The sequence below is a fragment of the Asterias amurensis genome, chromosome 5 (assembly GCF_032118995.1).
Source record: "Asterias amurensis chromosome 5, ASM3211899v1".
NCBI lineage: Eukaryota > Metazoa > Echinodermata > Asteroidea > Forcipulatida > Asteriidae > Asterias > Asterias amurensis.
In genome coordinates this window covers 19,127,704-19,149,043 of record NC_092652.1, presented here as the reverse complement: position 1 = coordinate 19,149,043, position 21,340 = coordinate 19,127,704, and the positions used below count along the sequence as shown (strand labels likewise).

The following is a 21,340-nucleotide window of genomic DNA, read 5'->3' as shown; positions in this document are numbered from 1 at the left end:
GCAACTAGCAATACAGACAGTATCGAATACAGCTACATTAACAAATCACAATGTGTGTCTTTGGCAAACAGATCCCACCCCTTTCAAAGAAAGTTTATTCTTTCGAAGTGTTTTGACAGGGGGTTCTCAACACAATAACGAGGTCTGTAATTTTCTGACTAATACGTATACGTGTATAGGTGACTAACCAATGACAAAAAAAACTAAAACTAGAGGGTCAAGCTGGCTTCTTGGGGATGATTTGACACTTACACGTTAAAGGCATCCTGATCCTTTACAGATGTAGAAAATAAACGGAAACGATACAACTAACCTGCGAAAGATTCATTTCAAAAAGCAGTCGCGATTGTTTTGATATCGCCGAAATGCGGAGCGGTTATAAGTCCACGCAGGAAGAATAATCCGTATCATGGGAATACACAATCTGAGAGACGTATTTGAATGTGAAGTTTCTTAGACGTACAACTTGGGGGTACAAACTGATATAATATTTGTCCATTACTTCGAAGTGAAATTATTCTCAAAATTATATAGGTGCTTAAAGGCACTGACACATTTGGTAATTGTCAAAGACCAGTCTTCTCACTTGTTGTATCCCATCATAAGCATAAAAATTAATAACAAGCCTGTGAATTTGGGCTCAATTGGTTTATCGAAGTTGCGAAAAAATGGTGAAAGAAAAAACACCCTTGTTGGACAAAATTTGTATGCTTTCAGATAGGAATAAAAGACTTCTAGCTAGAAGTAATTTATTGTTTTAGTGAGAAATTACCTCTTTCTCAAAAACTATGATACTTCAGAGGGAGGGAGTCAGTTACCACAATGTTTTATACTATCAACAGCTCTCCAGTGCTTGTTACTAAGTCAGTTTTCAAGTTATTACCAAACGAGTACACCTCCCCTTTAATCGAAAGCTGCTGTTCGTCCTACCAAAGAAAGGAACAACCAAACGTATACGTTTCCTAAAGGTACAGCGACACAAACAACAAGTACCCAATGCATTTTACACTGTTTATAATCTACAAGCTTCAACTTAAAAGTCATGTACTTGAAAGTCTAAACTTTCATGTGAAACTTTGCCTGAAATTATGATTTTGTGCAAGAATTGTTTTGTTTTTTTCCGAAACTCCACGGGTTTCTTATAGATTTGCCAAACCCAAGGCAAACAACAAAACAATATTTTTATAAATAAACTTTCGGGTTTTGTTTTTGGCAAGAGTGACCATCTATTCAGTTATTTTGTCGACAAAATTATTAATGATGGCGTTAAGTGCATTTCCCCAAATATTTTTGAAGTATCATACCAAGAATAAAGCTTTCTTGAAGCAAGACAAATACATACCCAGATAGAAGCAAAATGTGTGTGTATGTGTATGCAACCCCAGTCATTGGTTGACGGTTATTTGAAAATCACTTAAAGGGAATACTTGCCTTCTCCCGTGATGACCGTCAGTGGCAACTCGTCATCGGTGACTGAATGTCTGAAGAAGAAAGCAAGAATAATGGGTAAAGCGTTCTAGTGTTATTTTTTAGAAAGTTTTATTTGATATTCATGTGAATTCTAGAGAAAGTATGAGGCATTTTTTTAAATCACCTTTCTATCCAATATGCATTTTATGAAAAACGGTGTTCAAACGCTTTAGACCAACTCGCCCGATCCAAGGCAACGTGTCACTTTAATCATACAGCGAGACCATGACTTAATTATCGAATGGGAAAAGAACATAAGTAACTACCAAAGTATGTTAACTTTCAATGTGAATGTTAAGTGGATACGAGACGGGGTGCCAGACTTCCGGATGAGTAGCTCGGCTCTACATTATTCTGAGAAAATAATACGTATTTGGCTTTTAATTGAAGTGAATAATTGGCATTTAGCCTACCGCACGAGTTCCAACAACAACAAAAACAACAGCGAAACAACAACATCAAAGACGAAGAAAAAACAACAACGACAACAGCCTCAGTGACAACAACAGCAGCAGTAACAACACCACCACCAGCAGCAGCCGCAGCACTGCAGCTGCACAAACGGCAGCCTACCAGTGGCTGCAGTCACTGCATGCAACAAATTTGAAAGGGTTTCAGAGATAGGCGTATGCACTTCCAACTCTCTCATGACAAATTTACATTATATACATCGTATAAGCACATTATTGACATTATAAGCACAAAGCACAAATGGATTTCGCAAACCACCCTTTCCAGGACAGCAGCAATGCTGTAGAAGAGTTGAACAAATCAATAATCAAGAATCAAGATCCATGACAACATAAGCAATAGTAACAGCAACAACATAAGCAACTATATGAACGAACACAAATTAAAAATGAAGGTTGTGCCTGAAAGTGAAAAAAGAACGAATAACAAAATTCGTGTAAAAAAAAGAAAAAAAAAAAAAAAAAAGTGTTTACCTTTTCCGTCTCCATCTGATTGAGATTGCTAGCGTTAAAAGCATAAGTAGTGCAACTACAGTGGCGGCAATAAGTGGTCCATAGGAGGCCAAAGGTCGAGCTGAAATACAAAGAGAAATCAAATGAAGATTAAGAGTAACTGTAAATATAAATATAAATGGTAAACTTGTGGGTACAACCATGGGTAAAATCTCTGTTAAAGGAGTGGTGGCTCTGAAAAGAGCCGGTTTGGTATCGACGTTTCGAACAGTATGCTCTGCTCTTCTTCAGGAGAAATTAAGATTTTATCTTGTATACCTTTCCTCGTCATTATACTAGAGGACGATACAATAATATTGTTTTGAAGATTCCGACCCCATCTGATCTCAGTAAACATTTCTGGTTGTTAGTGTTTTATTCTGCTTCAATTCATGAAAGGCATCAAGTTTTCAGGACTTAAAGACACTGGACACTATTGGTAATTGTCAAAGATTGTATTCTCACTTGGTGTATCTCAACATATGCATAAAATAACAAACCTGTGAAAATTTGAGCTCAATTGGTCATCAAAATTGCGAGATAATAATTAAAGAAAAAAACACTTATCACAAGAAGTTGTGTGCGTTTAGATGGTTGATTTCGAGACCTCAAATTATAAATCTATAATTGTGAGAAAAAAACTATGTCACTTCAGAGGGAGCCGTTTCTCACAATGTTTTATACCATCAACCTCCTCCCCATTACTTTCCACCAAGTAAGGTTTTATGCTAATAATTAGTTTGATTAATTACCAATAGTGTTCACTGCGTTTAAACTTATCATTGTGTGCACACAGAGTGGTGTCGCATGCAAGCTTTACTTTTAGTTTCCAGGCATCAAACTTGTATAGTGTTGTATGTTGATTTTATTTTGGTTTTATATTTGTTTGTTTTAGAAAAATGTTCCCATCATCATTTCCTTAGCTGAATGCATTTCCATAACGTGAATGACAATCTTACCAAGATGACACTCTTCCCTGAATTACGTAACCCACTGACCCACTCCCAATGGCTCTTTTCGAAACCACGGCTTGGACTCCAGATTCGGCTGTTGTTTTGCCAACAATGCACGTTCTTTGGGTAGGTGCTCAGGGCTTCAGACGAGAGAATGGAACCTGAAGCCGAATCCACAGCCGAAGCCGTGGATTCGAAAAGGGCCGATGGCTCATAGCCATGACCAAGATGTGGCTCTGTCATAACTTGGGTGCGTCTGGCCAATTTCTATGCAAACTAAGGCACTGGTTGGAGGTTAAACGGCCATGACCTGATTTCACACAAAGCTTTGATTGTTATCAAGATGAGAATCTGATGAATCAATCATAATTCTTTGTGACATAGGACCCTGTATGAATCATCTTTGGTGATTTTAATTTTTACAACAGTGATTGGTAGTGACGTCACAGTTAAGGATTTGTAGATTGGAGTTGTTATTAATGGTGCACAAGGCGGTTCCTAACGACCATCAACAACAGGGGTGCTATTAAGAACATTTTGAGAAAAACACGGTTGAACATGATATATATGTATGCACCAAAGGGTTAAGGGGACACCTTGGGCAAATGGATTGGGATTTAGGCCATTAAAACGTTAAAAATTGTTCGTTATGAAATGAATATTGCTGGAACTATTTTAATGTTTCAATGTGTTCAAAGTATAAGGATCCACATAAATTACGCCCCGAAATTGTGTGGTTTTCCTTTCACTTCTTGAACTGTCACACGTTCCGAAGTTTTGTAGATTCAAATATTTGCCTCCACAATTTTCAAAATACCGCAAGAACATAATTATTTTTTATTGTACTACCTGTAAGTTGTTAGCAAACCTGTGAACATTATATTGTTTAATGTTGCCCTTAAACAAAATTGAATGAGCTGGATGTTCAAATTAATGGATTTTATTGATACATGCCAAGGGATTTCATTGATATATGCTGAGGAAGACAACCTATATTTAACTTATTTTATTCAAGAGGATGATAGATTTCTCGTAATCGGGTATTAGAGAGAGTTTCAAAATCCTGTTGTTTTGATGTATCATCCCAACAGCTGATTTTCGTTTCGCGTTGAAGCGTCATGATTACGTAACAGACATACGTCAATGGTATATATTTAGATTCATAGCTTTGGCTGAAACGTGAGCCACAATGAGGCTCCCTGTCCAATGGCGACTGGTGATTCATCATAAAAATCATACACTACAGGAGATCTCGTTACAGGATACCAAGTCCCAGACGGAGTAAAAAGTCAGAACTAATTAGTTGTGTTGTACATAATATTGGGAATGAAACTTTGACCGTACGTGTTCCATGACCGTACGTGTTGTTTTTTTTTTTTCTTTTGCACCCACTCCCCACTGTAGGCTACTCCTAAATTGGACAATTTAAAATCTATGTCCATGCTGGAATAATAAAAATTCACAGAGTAAAGTGAAGTTACAGAATTTCTTTGAGAAACGCAACATCAAGCTTGATTTCTGTTGGTTTCAGTTCAGGGCCCAATTTCATAGAGCTGCTAAGTAGAAAAAGTAGCTTAGCATGACATTTCTTCCTTGATAAAAACATGATTACCAACCAAATTCCAACGTTATTTTCAGGATAAGCAAACAAGAGCTGAATATCAGTGTTAAATAGCTTTGTTTATTGGTTGGACCTTAAAAACATTGTTTGTACTTTGTTTTCATGAAGTATGGAAATAAATATCAGTTTGAATGAATGAAGCAATATGAAACATATGGAAATTTGGTTGGTAATCCTGTTTTTATCGAGGAAGACATTTCATGCTAAGCGAATTGTTGTGCCTATATTAGCAGCTCTATGAAATTGGGCCCTGATGGTAGCTTGATGAAAGATCAAGTTGTTTTAATTAGAGATATAAGGTTAATCAACAACTGTAGCAATGTTGACATCATGTCAACTGTGTTGCATTTGCATTTCCAATAGGAAACCACCAAACAGATTCAGATTATACTAAATTTGTACTGCATGTAGAAAAAATAATATTGTTTTGATTCATTTGCATTTGTTTGTATGCACCCCGTATAGTTTGCATCTCAAATTCACATTAGCCGAGCTTTGGCTTTGTTCTGAGGTGTTGCGTATAAATAGAGTGCCGTTTCTAAAAATATGATTTGTTTCTGATTATTATTTCTCATTTGGTTTCTTCATCTGAAATGTTAAGCAGTTCGCAGAGGCTACACAATAATTTCGTCTACATCGTCTGTCTAGAGTTGTGGTCAGAACTCCGAGAATATTTTCACAACATAAAGGATGCCTGCATTAAGCATGCACGCAAAGCCACCACCGGGGATCCCAAAATAAAAGCCTGATAGCTCTATGATGGCAATTCCTATAGAGAGTTATTTTTACTTCTCGCCGCTAGGGATTTTTTTTTTATTGTTTGCATAAAGTCAACATTTTCATACAAACTGATCAGATCGATCATGTTGAAAGATGTTCCATTAAGGAGGGGAGTAGAGAAATCATTGTTAGTTGAGGATACCGCTTGGGAACTAGGTTGGTCTTTACGGCGCCGTGAGAAAAAAATTTCGTCTGGACAATAGAATTACAATCCTTAAAAATGGTCCTGATTTGTTTTTAAGAGTTCCTTTTTCAAATCTCTGTTCATAGAGAGACGACGAAGTTTCCCGTTACAAAGCACTATGACAGTGGCAAATTTGATGCGCGGGAAATAAAACTGCCGCGGGAGGACTGGTTAAGGGCCTTTTGTTTGACGGGGAGGGAGACCCCCCCCCCCCCCCCCCGAGCAAACCCCTGGTCAATTCATTGGAAGGCGCCGCTGCGGGGTCGAAAACACAAAGCAGTCACAATATCATTTTGCATTCGAATGAATATTTATTAATAATTATTTGTTATATTTTCTTGTTTATTGTTGATTTCTTATGGTGTCTTTTGCGCGATACGAGAAATATGTGTCATTATTTGGTTCAATTGAAGTCGATTAAATCTTCAATCTACAAACACAAGTGTGGACTAAGTAAATTTTCAGTCGATCGCTTAATGATTGTGTATATATACATAATGCAGTATGTGAAAAAAAACCACCATAATCAAACTCAATCCTATTGCAGCTTATCGATGATCTAGTACAGATCCGTTCATAAATCGATTGGTACATCGATAATATATATTCAATATATCAGTGTGTATTGTACAGCACCCTATCAGTTACTTATAAGAATCAATCGATCCATTGACAAACTTGTCGATAACTTTGGTTGATCGACCAAGAATTGTTCTAGTCGATATATCTGTTAAAATGAAATAACAGCACCAACCTCCTCTGCCTGGCACCGTGATGAACTCAAAGCCGAGTTCAGGGGTCATCGTAGTCGTGGTCTCAATGAGTCTTTCGGTGTGCACGAAATCGTAATCATCATCGTCGTCGTCGTCTTTAAGAAACGGAACTCTGTGTTGGAGAAACAATAAAAAAATTGACCCGTAAAGATTTCATCAAAGTTGACTATACATAACAATAATCTGTGTTTATTTATTTATTTATTATTTAGAACCCTTGTTAACGAGGGTCACCCATCCACGCAGCTGATCACTACATAACATTACCTCAAAGACAAATTATGACAAACAGTGACCAGACTTGGCAGAAGTCCCATAAAAATGGATTAAGGGTTACTAAAAATAAACAATAGGCCTAAATACAAAAGGACAAGTCAAAACCATAACAACCAACCACAAAAAAATATGGATGTTAAAACAAATGAAACAGTAATGCAATTTTGAAGATAGTAACCATTTTATTGCCTGTGATCATTGAGCGAAGCCATGCAGCTCACAACACTATACTGAAGTTAGCATTCAAGAAAAAGACTTTGCTAGGGTTGAAACGTCAATACCCTAACAGCCAACCACAACAAAATAAGGAGATTTAAAAATAATGCAATTTTGAAGATAGTAGCCATTTTGTTGCCGGTGATTCTCTGCTACTGTGAGCGAAGCCATGCAGCTCATAACACTATACTGAAAATACCCTTCAAGAAAAATACCCAGCTAGGGTTGAAACGTCAGGCCATTGGTGTTTTGTCTTTGCATTTTAGCATAATATAGTTCCGTTTGGTTGGTAATCAGTTTACAAAAGATAATTCTACTTTCTCAAAATATTATTTCGAAAAATAATGACACTTACAGAGAAGGGGGAGGGACCCAGTCATCGGAGAACCTTCGAGATCGTCTCCAATCTGACGCCATTCCTCAGCTAATCCCACACCAGACTCGACTTACTCTCTCTTGCAACACAATCGAGTTGTTCGCTTCTCAATTCCTGATCCCAGCCGTGTTAAAACAAAGACGACGTCCTAATATACACCTGTTTTCGGCATCAATTAAAAGTCTTAATTGTCAGAGTTTTAAAGCCCCCCTCGTTGAAAGCACACGAGTAACTTTTACCCCCTTCACTTTCCGCAGCCGTGCCAGCTAATAACACTAGTACTTCAGAAGTAGGTTCGAGGTTGCTGCTTTTTCTATTTTATTTCGGTCTTTTTTATTCTCTGAATCACGTTCACATCCGTTTTTGATTTAGCAGGGGGGGGGGGGTGGGGAGAATCACACACGTTACAAAAATGTCTTTAAAGAATGAAATAAACTACTGAGTTAAGGGTCACACATGCAGTTCACATTGCTAGTTATTCTTTCCAGGTCTATGCACTTTTCCACTCCTTATTGAGGCAAGATTCCCCCTATAATTAGAGTGACCCAATGAAGGATAAAAATCGCAATCGTTCGCGGAAATTGGGGGAAGCCTAGCCTGAACACCTGACGTTACACTTCGAGGCCCGTGAATTACACCACATACTCTTGAGCCCATGAACATTTTAATCACCTTTGACCTCACATCATTTCACATGGCATTCATGGTTCTGGAGATTTGTATTTAAATCCGACGTATATGTGTAATAATATAAGGCAATACCTGTCAATGACAGGGATCGGTCTAGGGGAACCTTGCACAATAATTTTCTCCGCTCGACTGATGCGACTGGGCAGCATGAGGGCGCTAAGCAACTCCTCTGGACAGGTTTGTTATTTTGTCCTTAATTATCATCTGATTCTTCTTTGGTCTCACTCATAAATGATGAGGGCGAGATCGTACTCTCTTAATGTAAATGAGTGAAAAAGCACTCCTTGAAGAGCCATATGAAGGACAACTCTTTTTCGAGTGGTCTTCCACTCTCTTAGATTGATCTTTTTTAGTGATTTTTCACTCTCTCGTGGAGTGAAAACCCCTCTAAAAGAATGAAATAACTACCACTCTTTTTGAAGAGATGTATGGAGGACAGCTCGAAATATAAAGAGTGGTGTTTTCCACTCTTTTTAATTTAGAAAGTAAGGAATGTTTTTATTTACTCGACAACGACTGTTTCAAAGAGCATTCAAAACGATTTAGCTTCGCCCTTAATGTCTAAGAGGAAACTGGAGTAAGCGCAATAGTTGACATAGCATAATACTTTGCCACACGAGGCAATTTACAGCCAAACCGGTTCCAGGTAACAAGTGGCAGTTCAAAGACGACAATACACTCACATTTCATTTATCTAATGATTTTCTTAGGGATCTAAAGACATTGTTTTTAACAAAACGAGGACATGTCACTGAAATAAAATACTCTTGTTCATGCTATACCAAAGTGGTTCTACTTATTGATTGCCTTACAAGTTGCTTGCCCTATGTCACATGCCCTATATGTGATTGAACAAAGAGAACATGAGACAGGTTTTCGAAACGTTGATTCATCAGACTGAATTTATATGAGCACCTTGCCGAAAGTGTACGAGGTAATTTGTTATACCTCTGTACAAATTGTGAAGTTTGATTGGTCGAGAACCAATCACGTGCCGTGCAACAAATACGCATGTTACATGGCTGGACGGGCCGGGTAACATGAAAAGTGATGTACACCGGTGTACATCACCTTGATCGTTCCCAGCGTTGGTCGATTTCCAGCACTGTGTGCGAAACAACCGCGGGTTCGAGGGAATAGTTTCTTGTTCGTCTGCTTATTAAACAATGAATAGTCCGTCGTAATAATGTTTGAAGATGACAACAGAACTTCGAGAAGAGGAATATTAATGTTACAAAGGTATAACAAAACAATTGTTGCACGCTGTGACTTGGGACCATGGGTTTTGTACAGCCTCGGGGGGAAATGGCACCCTCCTCGGGTGTACAAATTGCCATGGACCCCGTCACAGCGTGCAACAATTGTATAGTGGCACATTCATCAACCGCTCACAACCAAACATTCAAACCACCCTCTCAATAAGCCATTTGCGCGTTGGGTTTGAATAATGTTTGGTACAATGACGTACTCGATTACAAGCTACTACTTAAATTTTGAATTCACCAGACTATACAGAGACAGTTGCTAATGTCAAATGGTGCCGGTGTGGCGGTCTCGGAGTCCGGCGGTCTCAGAGCTCCAGATTACCAAATACGGTAGTATTACGTCATGCCGTGCCTGCGCACACCAAGCGAAAATAGTCGATTTAGCGCCGTGCCGAATACACTCTCGTAGTAGACTTAGGGACAAGTCGTTTAATGTCCCACGCGGTGAGATAGTCGAGTTGCAGCGGTGCTCTTCGCGCGCGAACTGCTGGTTGCGCAACTACTGCGCTGGCCGACTCCAAGCAGCTCGTAGTAGTCGCGCAACCAGCAGTTCGCTGCAACTCGACTATCTCACCGCGTGGGACCATAAACGACTTGTCCACAAGTCTACTCTCGTAGCTGCCATGGCGGCGCCCATATCGTGTGATGTGGTGAACGAGCGAGCGTATGCGACATTATTGTGAAAAAAGTAATCACGTTTATAATAAGTATTTGAGGAGTGGGAATTACAAAGAAGGTTCTTCTGAAAGCCAAAAAAGGGTTTTGGGTTGCCCCTCGGAAAAGCACTCGTACGATAACAAAACTGGTCTCGAAGATTTATTCGTGGCGGTAGGGGGGCGGGGACTCACGCCCGCAACGACAGCATGCTACGTCATCCCGGAGAGCTTGGCACGCCAGAGATCTGAGACCGTGATTACTGCGTGCCGAAATCTCCGGTGACGTCACCCGGAGCTCTGAGACCGCCAGAGCGCTGAGGCCGCCACACCGGGCCAGCTTTTATATGGTAGTCACCAGAGAGCAAACCCTGGTATACCATTGTGCCATAATAACTCATCAATTCAGAATCATGTATGGGTGTTCACCGTCTCGTACATACATAACTAAGCAAACACTTGCCCCTAATAATGTGACATAGCAACTATCTCAATCGTCTGAGGAATTCAAATTTAAGCGGTAACGTATGATCAAGCACGTCATTGTACCAGACAATATTCAAATCTAACACGCAAATGGCTTATTGGAACTTGGTTCCTGTGGAATGATCGAGGAAACGTTTTCCAGCCCGATGAGACATGTGGTTGAGTACAGCGTGATGACAGCATTTTTTTCAAGACAAATTCGTGGAAATGTTTTTTTAATGTCTGTTAATAGTTTTGGTTTCCTCTTTGATTCGCCATCTACCACGCGGAGAACTATTTACAATGGTGGTTCCAGTCAACACTAAACAAGCGGACATCCGGAGGAAAAAACAAAACACACTCTGTGGCTTGCAATCCCAGAGAGATTGTGTTAAGGAGAATGGACGAAAAGGTGTAGATTCATGATAGAATGGACGGACCGAATCTCAGTTAAGAGTCTATTCCGTGACTTAACTTTGCCCCCCAAAAAATCATTCGGAAATTAAAACAGCATGTTCACAACTGTGTTTTGCACATCATGTTATCTTCCAGTCTGGAAAGACAGTCATTATCAAGTCGAACTAGTCACGTTAGTTTGTAACGAAATTGACATTTTAACTGTTAGATTCGTAACGAACCTGCAGTTGAGTGTACGTAACGAATAGACAGTTGAGTAGATTCGTATAACGAACCTATACACTTAATTGTAGATTCGTAAAAATAGTCTACACTTTCATAAATAGAGTGACGTCACAGTACTAGTTTAACAACAACTGGCATTACATGCATGTGTCGAGTCATCGAACTATTAAGTTGTTGTCATACTTAAAAATGGAAACAGAGAACCACATTACGTATGCATAGTGGATAATAAAACAACCCTAAATTTATAATAACAAAAAAAAAGAACATTATCAGAGTGTCGAAAGTGCAAGCCGACACTAAATCATATCGGATCAATCAAAATAAGCTTACGTCACAGCACCTTTATCCAATGAAATCATTGGATCTGTAAGACCAGTGCCTGTCTAACGGGGGCCAGTCTACCTGATCCTCTAGAATGTTATAATGGTGGCTCACACAAGTAGATACGGAAAGAAGGTGTGGAATGAATGAAGGGGAAGGGGAAGTGATTTAAGTAAAAATTGTGCCAAGTTGTATAAAAACCTCGGCAGGCATGAGGCGAAATGACACTATAAGTATCAGTTTAAAAGAGTGCAAGTCAGCTTTTATTTATACAGCAGTTTGACAATCATGTAAATAAAACCTTTAAAAAAATGACAGCAAAATATGTCTGAGGGTAGTTAATTCACTACAGAAGACAACATTTATTTTTATAGCATGTTTCGTCTTTGATTGAAGGGAAGTTAAAAAGTCAATCCAACGTTGCATAATCCCACAAAGGAATAGTGTCACAATATTAAATAAAATATTCGTTACAATAGTTCAAATAACAGAAAATAAGTAGTTTTTATTACTGTTTTAAAAAACATTTATTTTATAAACTGCCATTTTGCTCTTTATCCTTATTAACAGTGAACACGAGACAATTATTTCGGCATCCCACATGCTAGTACCTGATTTCCGTGGTCATTTTAAATTAAAATCCATTGACACCTAAAAGTTAATTTGTTTGTTTAATTTCCCCGAGGTGCATTCACATTTACAATTATCACAGTCAGGTACCAACAAAAACCGATTTCGGATGGAGGTCGTTTTTCAAAAATCATCACAAGGTATTAACCCAGGACTTCGGATGTACAACTATTATAATTAAACTAAAATGTCGACAACTGCCGAGACACAATCCATCATCTGTGATTACTGTGTGACGGTTTAACGATATTAAATTTATCATTATCGGCTTTGCGGATGGTTTATGTTTTTTAATTTAAGCGAACTTTGGTTCTCGATTTAAGATCTAATAACTCTATTATTCTATTACCTATTCGGCATATCTAAAAGCTAATAAAGTCTAGCTTTTGCAGTTAATCTGCCGCTACGCATTACACGCATTTCAAACTCTGATTAGTTTTTATCAATATTCCCCAAATGGAGGGAAATAGTCTGGTATCTATTTGGGCATGATGATAATCGGCATCAATCATCGCTATTGCAGTATAAGAACACGAACAAGATGATGGTAGAAGGGAAAAAGGTCACGTGACCACTATGCTTTAGCGTGTATTCACATTTGGCTTAGCCACTTTGGCGAGCTTCTTTACACAGTCAAATTAGTAGCTTCTTTAATAGCGCGCAGTAACGCTCCCAAGGCGCGTCATTATTCTGTCCTGCAAGGTATGGTGGACTACTTTTGGATTTTGAGACGTACTCATTTAACATAGTTTTGTATTAAACATGGTTTACAAAAGTGATGTGGCGCAATATGCTGCCAATCAAACTAGGAACACCGGGAAGAACCACTTCTTTTGTTGACAAGTGCACTGGGTTATTTTACGTGCATTACACAACACACGGGAACAACGGCTTTACGTCCAATCGGACGGGACTAAGACTACAGCTAGGATACAATTTTTTTCGAGGAGCGTCCGACTACACTCAGTTTGATCTAAAACTTAGTGTTGAAACGGAATAACAATTTTATTATACTCATTTGATGAAACAATCGGTACATGTGGACTCGTTGGGTCACTGCCTCCCACGCTTCTCTTTAGCATTGAATACTCCCCGTCATTTTCTTTCAGATTCACGGGAGTCTGAAGTACGTTGTATACATTACCGTTAACTATCTGAGGCCCGCCCGGTGTGTTCGGACCGGGCGGGTACACAGCAGTCGTGGCGTACGCGTAGACATTGTCACCGGTTGGTTTGGGTGAGTGACTGGCCGGGGAGACGGCCTCGTAGTGCAGGTCAGCTCCCGGTCGAGCGTTTCGCTCTCGTGGGTTATCCGTTGTCGCGTAGTTCTGCAGGTGGTTTGGGTTCTGCTGGGATGTTTCGTAAGCCGATGTTGCAAAGCTGAAGACGGGTGCGTCTTCGTAGCCGTCAGCAGAGACCCTTTGGACCGGCCTGCTCGCCGACTGGTTTGACGACCCCCTACTTGCTGTCGATGAAACCACCGGAGTGGTGTACTCACCGTCTTCGGGGCAGCTTGAGTACCGGGCCTCTCTCGGTGATATCGACCGGTGCAGCGATGCGAGTTTCCCGTCCGAGACGTCGTCGGGGTCTGGGTTGACAACGCTGTAGTTCCCCTCCGTGAAAGCAACGTTGAAATGACCGAGGACCGCAGCTGCATTCTCGCCTTCCTGTCCGGGGGAGGTTGGCCTGCTACGCCCGCAGCTATTGGGCGTTCTCGGGATGGTCTCGAGCGGCGGACAGAAGAAATTGCCACTCCTCTCCAGCTCGTTTCCAGAAACTTGTTTCTCGTAGGATGGGTTTGAGACTGTGAAAAGAAAATAGACGAATAAAAAAAGGTGTTTCATAAAAGTACATCCTCTAAATGGAAGATCATTGACAAGCGACATTTGGCGTCAGTACTTCAATGTACGACAGTACATTGGACCTTATTCATTATTGATGTCATTATACTGCCATCTTTAGATGTACGCCACCTTATATGCAGCTATGTCCGCGCCGGAAACGAAAACAGCCAAAGAGCTATATGTAGCCTCTCTTGATCTCTTGGAGGGGGCGCCCTACTGAAATTGCAATGTGCTCAGTAGTAATTTCAGAAGCTTCCTCAAAAACACTGGACACTACTGGTAATTGTCAAAGACTAGCCTTCACAGTTGGTGTATCTCAACATATGCATAAACAAACCTGTGACAATTTGAGCTCACTCGGTCATCGAAGTTGCGAGATAATGAAAGAAAAAACACCCTTGTCACACGAAGTTGTGTGCTTTCAGATGCTTGATTTCGAGACCTCAAGTTCTAAATAATATGAGGTTTCAAAATCATTAATTCGTGGTTAATTACTTCTTTCTCAAAAACTACATTACTTCAGAGGGAGCCGTTTCTCGCAATGTTTTATTAAATCAACCACTCCCCATACCCGTTACCAAGAAAGTTTTTTTTCCAAATAATTATTTTGAGTGATTACCAATAGTGTCCACTGCCTTTAAAGACAATGGTCTTGGGCTTGATCGAACATTTATTTGGACCACTCTGGTCAATGCAATTTTAATCAATTCTAGTCAACATGATATCAAATTATTGTATTTTCAACATATTTTATTTATACAGATAAGGACAAACTCACTTGGTGGAGGTGTTGTGGGAGATTCAGAAGTATTCACAGCAGAGAAACCAACACTGACACTAGGAAGGGAATAACAATAATTGGCTGTTAATTGAAGAAACAAGATGTATGACCTCTGACTGGCACCCCGAACAAAGCTATGAACAAAGGAGGGAGACCTGAAACGTAAGGCTAGATAGCTCATTCTGTCCCCGGTAATTCTGTCCTCCCTATGGCGAACTGTGTACAAACATCTTCAGATAGCGCCCCCTCTTTGGACCATCCTCCTCCAGCCCATGTTAGAAGTTCCCGTATAGTAGACAAAATTCACTGGGACACCGGCATGCTTGTCTGGAGGTCGTTGGTTCAAATCCCGCTGTATTAAAAGTCTGTGTTCAAACCCAAATCAAAATAATAGTATTGTTTAATTTTCTAAAATGTGTGGCAGCCTTGATGTCTCAACTAATTAAGATGTAATGATTTGATGAACATAATCTTGAATAATGTAGTTCCAGGCCTTTCTACCAAATCTGACTTTAGAGAATATGAATTATATGGCAAACTTTAACAACAAACAAAGCAGTTTAACTAAAAGTACAAAGCGACTACAAATTCAATGCAAAAGAGGGGAGAAACCCCAACACATCGAAAACTGTCATCAGTCATGTTTGGTTTAGACCACCAATAGAAATCAGTGTGTCAATAAAGTGCTATTGGTTAAATACTTTAATAATAATACAGTCATTTAAAACAGTCATTTAAAACTGGACAAGCAAGATGAAACAGTCAGCTGTCGGTGGATCACGAGCAGTCATCTTCACCCTAAGGCATACACATCGACTTTAAAAAATAACTCACCCAGTGGAAATTTTCTTGGACCTACGTCTTCGACGAAATAGCGCCACTAAGAGGCATATTAACACCAACGCAACAAGCATGGGTGGCCAGATAATGAAGTGATCTATCTCTTCGTCGTTTTGTGGTGTACTCGTTATGGTAACTCCTGATGGTGCACCCGTTATGGGCCATTTTGGCGGCAAAGATGAATCTGTTGGAACAACACGATTTGCAGAACAGTTTGTAGTTGGCATTGCCGTAGATACTGTCGTGGCGGTCGTGGGTGGTGTTAATGTACTCGTTGTTAGTAAGCCAGTAGAAACTGTTAAAAGAGTGTCAGAATTCCATTGAAGATAAGTTTGATTAGTTTATATAGAGGTGATATATAGTTCACTGACAGAGGTGAGTGGCTCGAAGTTAACAGTTGTACAAAGTACATGTGGGTACTCCTTCCTCTCGCATTTTTTTTTTCTGAATATCAATAATGTCACTGTTGTTGTGTTTTTCATTAGGGACATTTTTGTTCTGAATCGATTTAAAAAGGGTAATGCTTAAAAAAACATCTGGACAACTCTTGAGGATGACTACAAAATTGCTTCCCGCTCACCTACAGTATCCGGATGAGCGAGCCGATGCTGCACCCCCAACCCCCACCCCCACTCAGACGGCCAATACAATACCCATTCACCTCCCAAAACATACTCTCTCTCCCCTTCGATTTATCACTAATTTTCACAAACCGTTGGAACCATCATCTTTAATGGAACGGTTTAAGAGAGGGGTATTTTTCAAACCAGCACCCCCCTCCCCTCCAAAAAGAAATGCACTTGTTGCCCTCTACCCTCAAAAGTAACGTATCCTGGGTATAAAGAGAGGCAGTTACAGTGATATAATATTATGACAAGCCTGTGTCAAATGTCTGTCCCAGGGAAATCTGTCTGCCGGAGATGTCCCCCATAAAGGAAATTGACGTGATTTTCGTGATATTAACGATGATTCAAAAGAGGGCGCTATCAGAAGTAGTTTGTTCACAGTAAATTTTAGGGGACAAAATATCGGATCTCGGGAGGGGAGGGGCAGAATCTGTTACCACGCAATTGCACTCTGATATCAAAACGCGGCCAACATAATAATAATTGAATTTGAATGGCTATGGTCTGCTCAGCCACCACGTCACACAACATTGATTGTAATGAAACTGTACCTTTCGTCCCTTCTGCTTTTTAGAGTCTGTGGTAAAATCACGAGTAGGACTCCCCATTCCTCTTTTATAAAACATTACTGATCAAGAAAAAGAGTAAGCACCAATTGAGTGGACAGATATAAAGAGCAGGGGAGAGAGACAGGGAAAAGGGAGGGGAAGGTCAGGAGGGGGATGGACACAGAACTTTAACTCACCCTCGGTCGGTTCTTCTGCTGCTGTAGACATTGGCCTGGTGACACTTGTGGTTGGTGGTAATGTTGTTGTTGTTGTTGTCGTTGTTGTTGTTGTTGTTGTTGTTGTTGTTGTTGTTGTTGTTGTTGTTGGTGCCGCTGTAGTACAAGGGCTGTTGAGAACACATACCATAGAAATATGTGAAGGCAATCGGAATTACTTGAGAAGTTTGTCTCTCTAAAATAGAGGCTCAGATTTGACCAAACGTCAACTTTATTCGTTTCTTTCTTCTCTTCTCCACTTTTCCCTCACAGTTGCACATCAAAGTGACGCCACACTACATCGCATTACAATAAATAACATGATAATGTTGCAAAGGAGTTTAGCCACTGAGGGCAGAAAACGTGTCATGTGACTGGTCTTTTTCTCGTGTATTTGTTGCCTTCTGAATGTTTTTTTCTTTTTTTTTCTTTTTTTTTTTTTTTTTTTTTTGGGGGGGGGTTCAACCTTCATGGCTATCTAGTCTTCCTCTTTACGAAAAAAATGTATACCATAATGTGTTTTCTACTACTGTCACCACGGTGTGTACACATCATCGCCATCATCATCATCATGACTAAAAAAGGCCTACTCGGGGCAAATATTATTGAACTTTGTTGTTGCTGTTGTAGTTGGTGTTGATGCCGATGTAGTACACCGGCAGTGTGGGGAACACATGCCACAATTATAAATTAATTATTAATTTGAGCAGTTTGTCTCTCTAAATAGAGATAATGTGTTTTCTACTACTGTCCCCACTGTGTGTACACATCATCGTCATCATCACTAAAAAGGCCTACTCGGGGCAATTATTACAGACAACGTTTCAAGCTTAATGAATGAATACTTTACATAAAAAACACCAAAAGGGCTGGATAGATTGATAATATTGAGAATAACAACTCACCTGGTAATTCTACTTTCACATAAATCTCCAATGGCAGCATCATCCTTAGGATGGGTTTCCCCCTGCTCGCTGTACCCAATACGTAGTATGAGGCTCTCCATGTTGAAGCAGGCACACTCGTCCTTCTTCGGGCCCTCTTTACACCAGTCTAAGGGTGCTCGGTTGCCACGAGGTGAATATCCATAACATGTACCGAGGTCCATACGTTTGTGTGGAGGTGTTACGTCATAAGCATCAAGCTCTATCGTTATGTAAATTAAACACAGAATTTGGTTATTGGAATAATTATTTAACTTACATTAATTCTGTAATTTCAGCATGATAAAGAGTTACGTTGTACACTTTCTATACAACAATGTTGTGTTGTTATATAATTCGAAGGCTGACATTCGCTACAGTAATCTGGAAATAGAACTACCATATCTTAAGAACAAATTCATATTTAAAAATACTCCTTTTTATGAAGAATAGTTAGGGTATCATGGCTGCCGCTACCAACTGGCTGCTGTTTGTGCATTTTGTGCTTGTTTATTTTTTTATTTACGTGTTGTTTGGGTTAATAATAATAATAAATAATAATAATAAACGGCATTTAAAATACGCTCTCCTTAGAAAACTAAATCACAGCGCTTACAAAAAGTATTTAGTACAGGAAAATAAATAAATACATTATTTGTGTTGTGGTTGTGTTTTTGTTTGTTCGTTTCTCCGTCTGTTTGCTTGCTTGGGGTTGTAAATTGGTTATTCTTCTCTAGAAAGATGCATTCCTACTTAAACTATTTGTTTCAAAACTGTGTAACACTGTTTTAGTAAAACGCCTTGATCTGATTTACAATCTGATGAGATTTATGTTTATGCCTCAATGAAGTGTCTACTTACCCCTGAAGTTTGCCGGTGTGGTGGAACATGTGATCGGTTGATTCACCATTTGGTTGCAACCAATCCAGCCATTACATTCGGCCCTAAAAATAGCAATCCACACAACAAAGATTCAACTTAAAGACACTGGCCACTACTGGTAATTGTCAAAGACCAGTCTTCTCACTTGGTGTATCTCAACATATGCATATAATAACAAGCCTGTGAAAATTTGAACTAAATTGGTCGACGGAGATGCGAGATAATAATAAAAGAAAAAACACCCGATTGTCACACGAAGTTGTGTGCTTTCAGATGCTCGATTTCGAGACCTACGTCACTTCAGACTCTGTTTAGAGGGACCCGTTTCTCACAATGTGTTATACTATCAACCTCTCCCAATTACTCATTACCAAATAAGGTTTAATGGCAATAATTTTGAGTAACTACCAATTGTGTCCACTGCATTTAAAGATGAATTAATTAAAGAATAAAACCAAAGACATTATACATTATAGCCGTCTGATATTCTTTCACACAAATTAATGTTTTGTAAAATGTTTTATTTTATAACCAAACACTTGAGTTTCTAACGAAGAAGCCATCGTACGAAACCACATTACTTGATTACTTTGAAGTTGTAATCAATTTGAATTCTCCCTCACACTAAAACACCTTTGTACTTTTTGTAATAGATGTTAAATTTACATCGGGAATAAAGAATATTAGTTTTTGGTTTTTACCCATGTACACCGATGTGTGTAGCACTGTATACTCAGTACTTTCCCGAGTCCTGTGAAAAATCACAGGCATTTTTACTCGGGTGGGATTCGAGCCCACGACCTTTGCAATTCTAGAACAGTGTCATACCAACTAGATCACCGAAATTGCCCGGTAGCTAGAGGCAGTTCGAATCCTATGTTTTAGCAGCGGGTACTGTCAACGATTTTTAAAAGATGTTAAATTTGCATCGGGGATAAAGAGTATTAATTTTTGGTTTTTACCCATACACCGATGTGTCTAGCACTGTATACTCAGTACTCGACATTGCCCGGTAGCTAGAGGCAGTTCGAATCCTATGTTTTAGCAGCGGGCACTGCTGGTGATCTAGTTGGTGATCTCGTTGATCTAGTTGGTATGACACTGCTCTAGAATTGCAAAGGTCGTGGGTTCGAATCCCACCCGAATAAAAATGCCTGTGATTTTTTTCACAGGACTCGGGAAAGTACTGAGTATACAGTGCTACACACATCGTTGTATATGGGTAAAAACCCAAAATTAATATTCTTTATCCCCGATGCAAATTTAACATCAATTAAAAATTGTTTGCAGTACCCGCTGCTAAAACATAGGATTCGAACTGCCTCTAGCTACCGGGCAATCTCGGTGATCTAGTTGGTATGACACTGCTCTAGAATTGCAAAGGTCGTGGGCTCGAATCCCACCCGAGTAAAAATGCCTGTGATTTTTTCCACAGGACTCGGGAACGTACTGAGTATACAGTGCTACACACATCGGTGTATATGGGTAAAAACCAAAAATTAATACCTTTGTACTTGCTGTAAATTCTTCCAACTGCTTCAAACTTATATTAACTTTTGTTTTTACCCACACGCCATGTGTGTTAGCACTCTGTACTTTCCCGAGTCCTATGAAAACAATCACAAACATATTACTCCGGTGGGATTCGAACCCACGGCCCTTGAAAAGTACAGGGCTAATACACATCGGTGTGTATGGGTAAAAAACAAAATTAATATTCTTTATCTCAGATCAAATTTAAAGTCTATGATTCAAACTTACCAAGAGCATATATTATTTAGTGCATGTCCAATCCACTCGTCACCGCGGCGTTGTCTCCGCTGCTTGGTCTTGTAGCCTGATAATGAAGGAACAATTGAGGCCGTTGAAATGACAGTCAACACGGAGAACATAAAGAGTAGCATCCACGAGTATAAATTGAAGTTCGAAACACGAGAGTTCCTGATGCAGGAACACAACGCCATTTTGCTTCGATGTCTGATTGTATATACAACGCAATACGTACTAACTAAACCGCACAGTTGTAGACCATACTATATCAATCGGATGCCTCAAACTGTGGATGTGATTATTCCAACTATATAAACATAACCCGAATTGTGATGTTGTACAAATTTCTCACAAAAAGACTTCTTCTGAACAATACTGTTCTTGGAATGCACATCATATGCAACCACTTTCACAATACGTACAAACAGGTTTTTCCTTGTTATGGACACAACTTCATGGTTTGGTTCCAATAACAACAACCACCGGAAAAAAAGATGTCGCGCAAATTTCCTCTGTGCTGGTGGTTGGCACTTCCTCAAAAAGATGGGTAGGTCAACCAGTGGTTTTGGAATAAATTAAACTGTGCTACTAGGCGTCACCATTTTGTGATGCGTCACCGTAACGTGTAACG

General features: G+C 39.6%; 2 protein-coding genes across 10 annotated transcripts in view; both read right to left on the bottom strand.

The window, feature by feature from the left end:
• LOC139937521 (uncharacterized) overlaps positions 1-7,879 on the bottom strand; it is a 24,571-nt gene extending 16,692 nt beyond the window's left edge. The window contains exons 1-4 of the mRNA XM_071932695.1: positions 7,591-7,879; positions 6,725-6,855; positions 2,415-2,514; positions 1,432-1,481 (exon numbers count right to left, since the gene is read on the bottom strand). Of these exons, the coding sequence (XP_071788796.1) occupies positions 1,432-1,481; positions 2,415-2,514; positions 6,725-6,855; positions 7,591-7,652 (343 nt within the window). The 5' untranslated portion in view covers positions 7,653-7,879. The remainder of the gene's footprint in view (positions 1-1,431; positions 1,482-2,414; positions 2,515-6,724; positions 6,856-7,590) is intronic.
• Positions 7,880-11,905: 4,026 nt separating this feature from the next.
• Positions 11,906-21,340, bottom strand: part of LOC139937520 (uncharacterized) — a 38,932-nt gene continuing 29,497 nt past the window's right edge. For 4 of the 9 annotated variants that reach the window (XM_071932686.1, XM_071932685.1, XM_071932688.1 and 1 more), the window contains 7 exons: positions 20,701-20,776; positions 18,919-19,001; positions 18,040-18,280; positions 17,117-17,265; positions 15,740-16,040; positions 14,903-14,961; positions 11,906-14,084 (listed from right to left, as the gene is read on the bottom strand). In XM_071932686.1, coding sequence (XP_071788787.1) covers positions 13,261-14,084; positions 14,903-14,961; positions 15,740-16,040; positions 17,117-17,265; positions 18,040-18,280; positions 18,919-19,001; positions 20,701-20,776 — 1,733 coding nt within the window. In that variant the 3' untranslated portion in view covers positions 11,906-13,260. Of the gene's footprint in view, positions 14,085-14,902; positions 14,962-15,739; positions 16,041-17,116; positions 17,266-18,039; positions 18,281-18,918; positions 19,002-20,700; positions 21,203-21,340 lie in introns of those variants that run through there. The other 5 variants (XM_071932690.1, XM_071932689.1, XM_071932682.1 and 2 more) reach the window with 3 other exon arrangements.